This window comes from Pongo abelii, chromosome 14, assembly GCF_028885655.2.
Source record: "Pongo abelii isolate AG06213 chromosome 14, NHGRI_mPonAbe1-v2.0_pri, whole genome shotgun sequence".
Classification (NCBI taxonomy): domain Eukaryota; kingdom Metazoa; phylum Chordata; class Mammalia; order Primates; family Hominidae; genus Pongo; species Pongo abelii.
This window is the reverse complement of record NC_071999.2, coordinates 86,081,093-86,088,884: the sequence shown is the minus strand read 5'-3', so window position 1 is coordinate 86,088,884 and position 7,792 is coordinate 86,081,093. Positions and strand designations below refer to the sequence as shown.

Below are 7,792 nucleotides of genomic sequence, written 5' to 3'. Positions count from 1 at the left end.
TAGGACAGTGCATATGTGTGCATTTTCTATCTTTATTTTTTTTTTTAATGGGAAAGAATAGTACACCTTCAACATGGACAACAGAATCTTGAGAAATGTGGCAAGAAAAGTGGGAAATGATGACTTTTAGTTAAGGGAAGAAGGGAATCTGCAGTGAGCCAACCCTTCCCTCCCCTCCGCCCCCCCATTTCGGAAGCCCATGCTGTCGCCCTGAGTAATCATGTTCCTGTCTATTAATGAATTAAGTTAAAAGGCTTAGACTGTAGACTTTAGCTATTGCATGAAGCAAAATAGTAAGGAAGCTCTTCAAAAAGCCTCCATTCATAGATAACCCCCCTTAAAAATGAAATTCTAATAAACCGAAAAACTACAAGTCGACACAATCAAAAGCAAATCCCAGCAAGAGCAGAAGGTACTTGAAACTCGAATCTGCATTCCGTTCCTCCCGTACAAGGCTCGGAGGTGGGGGAGGTGGTTTGTGCTGGTGCCTGGTGTATAATCGGGTTAATCCAGTAGACAAAGAATAAACCAATAGCCCTCCCACCTCACTTCCCGCTCCCCTTCCCCTCCCCCCTCTTCTCCCCCCGCCCCAGCCCCCGTCACCCCCTCCGCAAAGGGGAACAGAAAAGGGGAGAGGTAGACTTGAAATGGATTCCGGATAAAGTCTTAAAACCTGCAACTTGTTTTTCACGCTAACACTGCGTGGCCCGGATTAGTCTTAAATGTTCATTCCCCTTTCCTGGTGGCAAGGAGAAAGTTCCCTAAGTCAGCTCGAGCCTCTGGCTCGTCCTCATTGCCTCTGGGGAAACCTTAAGGTCAGTGTTTCCTTGAAACTAGATAAACTGACCCTGCCGTGCCCAGCCCGGCCCCGCGGGCGCCCCGCGTGACGGCGCTCGGGCGGCAGGACCGGCCTGGGGACGCGCGGGGCGGCGCGGTTGCCCTTTTGAATGCCTCCTGCGGCTCGGAGCGCTGGCGGGCGCTGGAGTGTGAGTGAATGTAGCCCCGCGGAGCCAATGAGCTGGGACCGGATGCGATATATCCTCTGGGACAACAACTGCTCTGTTCCGCCTCGGATCCACATGACGCCATTTACTGCTGCCGCGGCCGCCGCAGAGCTCCCTGCCTCCTCCGGAAAAGCGAGGGCGCAGGCCAACGGCGAGCCCCCCCCGGGCGGGCCCCAGACCCTCCTCCTCCTCCTCCTCTTCCTCCTCCTCCGCACCCACCGCCCCCGCCTCGGCCTCGCTGCCTCGCCTCCACAACGCCCAGTCTGCACCGCCGAGAGCTGCGCGCCGCAGCGCTAGCGGAGGAGAGGGGCCGGCGGAGCGCGCAGCGCCCAGGCCCCCGCGCCCGCCCGGCCCGGCCCGGCCCGCGCCCCCGCGCCGCCTCCGCTACGACGCGGCCCCGGCCGCACCACTTGGCGATCTGGCTTTAGGTTCTCCGTAAGGCCGTTTTCTTTTCCCATTCGCTCATCTGCCAGGAAAAGGGACTTGCCGTTGGCGCTTCGGCCTCTTGTTCATTGAGAAAAAAGAGGAAATACTCCGCGTGCGCTTGTAGAAGGGGGGTCGTCTCCAGCCCCGAACCCCGGAGTGTTCATCAGCGGGGAATTTGGCTCCGAATTCTCTTTTTTTCTCCCGCCGATTGCTCGGAAGTTGGTCTGAAGCAGAGGTTGGAAAGAAAGGAAAAAAGTTTGCATCGAGACTGGATTTATTTGCACATCGCAGAAGGAAGAGAATCCAAGGGAGAGGGGTTGGTGCAAAGCCGCGATCACGGTGAGGCACGTTTGGCTCTTCCCCTCCTGGCGCCGCAGCAGGCGCGTTGTGGGCAACATGGAGTAGGTGCAGCCGGACCAGGAGTTGGGTCCGTCTCTCCCCGAGCCTCCCTTTCTCAAATCCCGCAGGGTCTTCGCGAGGATCCGGGGCGCTCCCCGCGGACCTGCCTCGTCCGGGGCTTGGGCTCGGCCTGCCTCTGCGGGGACTTACGTATGCACCCGGTGCAGTGTCCCCGACAGGCGACCCCGCGCGCCCGCGCTCTAGGGGGTTGGGACGGAGGACAGCTAGCCTGAAGCCTGCTCCCAGCCGTGCACTGGCCGCGAATTCGGCGCTGAGAGCGGGAGAGGGAGAGAAAAACACTTTGTATTTTCCAGGTTGCCTTTGCAGGCGCCCGCATTTCTAACCTGTTCCTCCTCTTGGTGGAAGGCAAAGTCCAGGGCGAGGCTGTCCCTAGGCGGGGCGCTGGTGGGGCTGGGGGACACGGGTTGCCCGCCTCGGGGGCCGGAGACCCCCAGGGTGAGAAAAAGGCAGGGTGCCGAATGGAGGGAGTGCCCGCCTCTGCTCCGTGTGGACGGTCTAGCCCGGAGCGGGTGGGAGCGTCGCCCTGCCTGGCGCCGGGTCTCTGCGGTTCGGAAGTGCAGCTCTCTTCCGTTCTTCGTGGTCAGCCTGGGTCACACTTATTTTATTTTTGGAAGCTCGGGTTGACCCAGCGCAGGAAGAAAGTCATCAAGCGGTCACGATCATTTTCCATTACCTGAAAATAGGTGGCAAAAGAGGCAGTTTTTTTTCCTTTTGTTGTTGTTGCTGTGTTTTAATTTGGATTCTTGTGTGTTTTTTACAAAGCAGTTTCTGTGTCCGTTTGCCCCACCCTAGAGCTGAAGTTCTTTTCCCCTAATCCTCAGTCTGATCACACACTGTTCTTAATGGGGGTTTCAAAGCACTTTCAAAGGGGAGGGGGGACTGGGAAAGAGAAGAGGGGCGGAGGTGGGGAGTCCAGCTTCGAAGAAGGAGGCCGGAGATCGGATCGGCAGAAATCACTTAAAAAATAAAAATAAAAAAGCCCCCTTTTCTTTCAAAGATGCTACTTTGACTGCAAGCAAATCTGCACCGAAAGTTTACAGCTCCGGGAGCTGGGTCCTGCGCGCCCGGAGTGAGCAGTGGGACCCTGGAAAATGCCCTTTTTTAAAAAAGCAATTTTTCTTTCACTTTAAGAAATATGATATCTTTTTTTTTCTCTCGACCCAAAAGGAGATAGGCGTGTGCAGATTACAGGCAATGCCCCCTTCGATCAGTGCAGCGTGGAGTCGCTGTGTGTGCGTGGGTTGGACTTGTGCGTCCTGGCTGCGTGTCTCAGGCAGGGCTTTCGTGCTCGCGGTGTTGGGGTGGGAAACCTGTGCCGGATGTCCGAGGGGCTTTGCAGAAAGCCTGGCAGTGGGCAGCGTGACCTCTGCCTGGGGGCGGAGTGGCTCCTTGGGGCTGGAAGGCAATTCTCGAGTTGGGGGAGATCTTAGCTGGGGAGAGGGAGGAGGGGGAAGTGTGCTCCTGCATTTCGTGACACGTACCCTTCGGAGGCGCCCGCGGCCCCCGCCTGTCTGTGAGTCTGGGGATCGTAAGCAGGGGGGCAGCCTGGCCCATGGACAGCGTCAGTCCTCCTGGAGAAACTCCCCTGGGGATCGGCTGTGTCCCACCTGCTGGGGACGGTGTTGGGGCACCGAGAGGCGATAAACTAAGTGAAAGCAAGGGCAGCGTTGTCTTCTGCCATTCTTTTGGAGGTGAGGAGATCCGGTTTCCAGCACTGCCTTGCTCCGAATTGGGAGACGTTTGTCACCTGCCTTGTTCGCTGTGGCCTCTATTCTAAAGAGCGGAGATCGGATAAAGGTCCACTTTTGCCTGTTTTATACTTTTTATTGTCATATAGGCTTGGGAAAGGGGGTGATCGTTTTGAAATTGAAGAAGGACTGCAGTTTAAGGAATTCCTTGACAGAATGCTAGATGCGAAATGTGACATTTGAATTTTTAAAACGCTTTTCTGGTTATTATCACTTCGTTTGTGTTCTCAATTAGCAGGGAGAACAACCTTTTAGCTGCAGGATCTAAGGTGGTATTCTAGGCTATCAAACTGTAAAATACTTAATTCTTAAGTTGTTGAGAAGTTGAAAATAAATTCTTGTCTTCTTGTTGTTGTGTAAGTTTGCTTTAATGTGTTTCTGGCACCTAATAGGATTTGATTTGCTTTTAGTTCTATAACTTTGTGCTACTATCAATTAATAAAAAATGGCATGATTGTTGTAAAATTTATAACTGTTCTTGGGTATTTACTTTTTTGCATGCCATATTCATTCTACCGGGTTTGAAAAAGTTACAGAATGCCGTATACGTCACAGTTAAAGTGTTTGATGTAAAAGTAAAAATTAAGAACCAAGAAAGAATCTTCTAGGCTGCATTATTAACGTTTAAGGCAAAAATGAAAAATGGAAACCTATTTCAAATTCTGAAAGGGTTTTCAACTTTTGAAAACATTGGTAGCAGTGTTATATTCCAGCAATGCTTCCTTGCGATTTTTACGTTGAACCTGAACCTTACAAATTGTATGTTTCTTTGAATAAGGAATTCTTACTTAAATGACTCAAAGATCAGCTTTGTATTGTTGTACATCACAGGATTACAGAATTGTCAGTAGCCTGCCGTAATTTTTACTTTTGGGTACAGGCATTGTTGATCATATGGCTAATACCTCCCTACTGCCATTCCATTTCAAATCTTGTTTCTCTAGGGAAAGTGGTAAGTGAGGAGTCAATTCAGGTGGGTGGAGAGTGGGAAGTATCTTGGAGTATCAACTGTTCTTTCCTCTTGGCTTCCTCAGGAGTTCAGATGTGTTCTAAGCCTGCTGGAGTGACCACACTTCCAAGACCTGATGGAGGCCAGAGCTCAGAGTGGCAACGGGTCGCAGCCCTTGCTGCAAACGCCCCGTGACGGTGGCAGACCGCGTGGGGAGCCCGACCCCAGAGACGCCCTCACCCAGCAGGTACATGTCTTGTCTCTGGATCAGATCAGAGCCATCCGAAACACCAATGAGTACACAGAGGGGCCTACTGTCGTCCCAAGACCTGGGCTCAAGCCTGCTCCTCGCCCCTCCACTCAGCACAAACACGAGAGACTCCACGGTCTGCCTGAGCACCGCCAGCCTCCTAGGCTCCAGCACTCGCAGGTCCATTCTTCTGCACGAGCCCCTCTGTCCAGATCCATAAGCACGGTCAGCTCAGGGTCGCGGAGCAGTACGAGGACAAGTACCAGCAGCAGCTCCTCTGAACAGAGACTGCTAGGATCATCCTTCTCCTCCGGGCCTGTTGCTGATGGGATAATCCGGGTGCAACCCAAATCTGAGCTCAAGCCAGGTGAGCTTAAGCCACTGAGCAAGGAAGATTTGGGCCTGCACGCCTACAGGTGTGAGGACTGTGGCAAGTGCAAATGTAAGGAGTGCACCTACCCAAGGCCTCTGCCATCAGACTGGATCTGCGACAAGCAGTGCCTTTGTTCGGCCCAGAACGTGATTGACTATGGGACTTGTGTATGCTGTGTGAAAGGTCTCTTCTATCACTGTTCTAATGATGATGAGGACAACTGTGCTGACAACCCATGTTCTTGCAGCCAGTCTCACTGTTGTACACGATGGTCGGCCATGGGTGTCATGTCCCTCTTTTTGCCTTGTTTATGGTGTTACCTTCCAGCCAAGGGTTGCCTTAAATTGTGCCAGGGGTGTTATGACCGGGTTAACAGGCCTGGTTGCCGCTGTAAAAACTCAAACACAGTTTGCTGCAAAGTTCCCACTGTCCCCCGCAGGAACTTTGAAAAACCAACATAGCATCATTAATCAGGAACATTACAGTAATGAGGATTTTTTCTTTCTTTTTTAATACACATATGCAACCAACTAAACAGTTATAATCTTGGCACTGTTAATAGAGAGTTGGGATAGTCTTTGCTGTTTGCGATGAAATGCTTTTTGTCCATGTGCCATTTTAACTGATATGCTTGTTAGAACTCAGCTAATGGAGCTCAAAGTATGAGATACAGAACTTGGTGACCCATGTATTGCATAAGCTAAAGCAACACAGACACTCCTAGGCAAAGTTTTTGTTTGTGAATAGTACTTGCAAAACTTGTAAATTAGCAGATGACTTTTTTCCATTGTTTTCTCCAGAGAGAATGTGCTATATTTTTGTATATACAATAATATTTGCAACTGTGAAAAACAAGTTGTGCCATACTACATGGCACAGACACAAAATATTATACTAATATGTTGTACATTCGGAAGAATGTGAATCAATCAGTATGTTTTTAGATTGTATTTTGCCTTACAGAAAGCCTTTATTGTAAGACTCTGATTTCCCTTTGGACTTCATGTATATTGTACAGTTACAGTAAAATTCAACCTTTATTTTCTAATTTTTTCAACATATTGTTTAGTGTAAAGAATATTTATTTGAAGTTTTATTATTTTATAAAAAAGAATATTTATTTTAAGAGGCATCTTACAAATTTTGCCCCTTTTATGAGGATGTGATAGTTGCTGCAAATGAGGGGTTACAGATGCATATGTCCAATATAAAATAGAAAATATATTAACGTTTGAAATTAAACTGAGCTGTTTTGTCTTCTTTTATCTTTTGTTTCTTTCAAGTGTAAGAAACTACATTTTATGTTAAGGGTAACATTTTAATGAAATAGTTAATCACTTGTCTATAGAATTATTTTATGATTGCTGCTTTAAAGTAAGCTGGATTTGATGATTTTCAGAGACAATTCTAGCAATCAAGAGAACAACATTTAACTTACTATCTGTACTTTTGAGAGCTGATTTTAGCTATATCAGTGTTCTTGTTCTCCCCCCCCCCCCTTTTTTTTGCAGACTATCTGACTTGTGTTTGTTCTGCAGAGGTGTTTTGGGGTTTTTTTGTTTTTTTTTTTTAAATCTTTGATTCAGGAGACTTTCCTTAAAAATTAACAGTCAAGCTTTTTCTTTATATACAGTATCAAGGATTAATTCCATGAGGATAATTCAAAACGAGTGAAATGAGTATAGATCAACAAACATTTATTGAATGTCACCTGTGTCTCAGACATGCAGTATTCACAGATCAGTTCTTAACAATTAAGGCCAAAAATATTTTCTTGACTTAGCTGATCGTGGCAGTGTTTTTTCCAGTCTATTTAATTTTTGACTCTGAAACATCACCATTTTACCAAATTCCTTATGTTAGAAAAGACATGAAAAATAGAACTTGGTTTGATTCTGGTATTTGGTATTATAAAATTTGATCTGATATTGGTCTTACTGAAGCCAAAGAAGGCCAATTTAAGGCCCTGACTTATTCAATCAGATTATTCAGAAAATTGTTGCTCTGGGAAAAAGATGCAGCATGAGAATCTGTGCTTGGAGTTGTCTTTTAGAAGCAAAGGTACAGCAAGCTGCTGCAAGCCCATCTTGACAAATATTAGGTTTTAAGTCACTTGATTAGTCACTTTGTGGCTGATTTTTTTTTTTTTTTTCCAAAAGTTTGTACTTTTGCTGCCAAGAGTCACCGGAAGTCTAGAAAATAATTTACCTGTCATTATTGTTTAATCTCTTGTTTCCTGTTCTGAGGCTCCTTCTTAGTACAGGTTGTCTTCTGTTTTGTTTTTTAAAATTGGCTTTCAAGGAACTATATAGCCTCCTACATTAAGACATTGTTCTAAGGACCTTCAATTTCCTCTGACTTCCTCTAAGAAACATAGTTAACTTAGAAATGATTTAAGCTTCAACTTTGAGTTACTGAATGTTTCGATTTTAAAACGTTACCCTGGTGGTCTAAGGAAGAATTCCGTTGCTGGAAAATAGGGTAGGGTTTCTTATTCATTATATAGTTTTCAAGATTTGTAAAGCACAAAAATTTTGACTGATTAGCTTTGTTCATCAAAAACTGCCATGTGCATTGACAGAGCTCTTTTTGATATAGGAATTGTGAGTTAAATATTTTTTT

General features: G+C 47.2%; 1 protein-coding gene across 4 annotated transcripts; it reads left to right on the top strand.

Moving 5' to 3' along the window:
• The first annotated feature begins 1,634 nt into the window (after positions 1–1,634).
• On the top strand, positions 1,635–6,412 carry SPRY2 (sprouty RTK signaling antagonist 2). 4 transcript variants are annotated; one of them, XM_024257633.3, is made up of 2 exons: positions 1,635–1,769; positions 4,633–6,412. In XM_024257633.3, exon 2 carries the CDS (start codon positions 4,684–4,686, stop codon positions 5,629–5,631), a length of 948 nt encoding a protein of 315 aa, XP_024113401.1. In that variant the 5' UTR covers positions 1,635–1,769; positions 4,633–4,683; the 3' UTR covers positions 5,632–6,412.
• Positions 6,413–7,792: the final 1,380 nt, after the last annotated feature.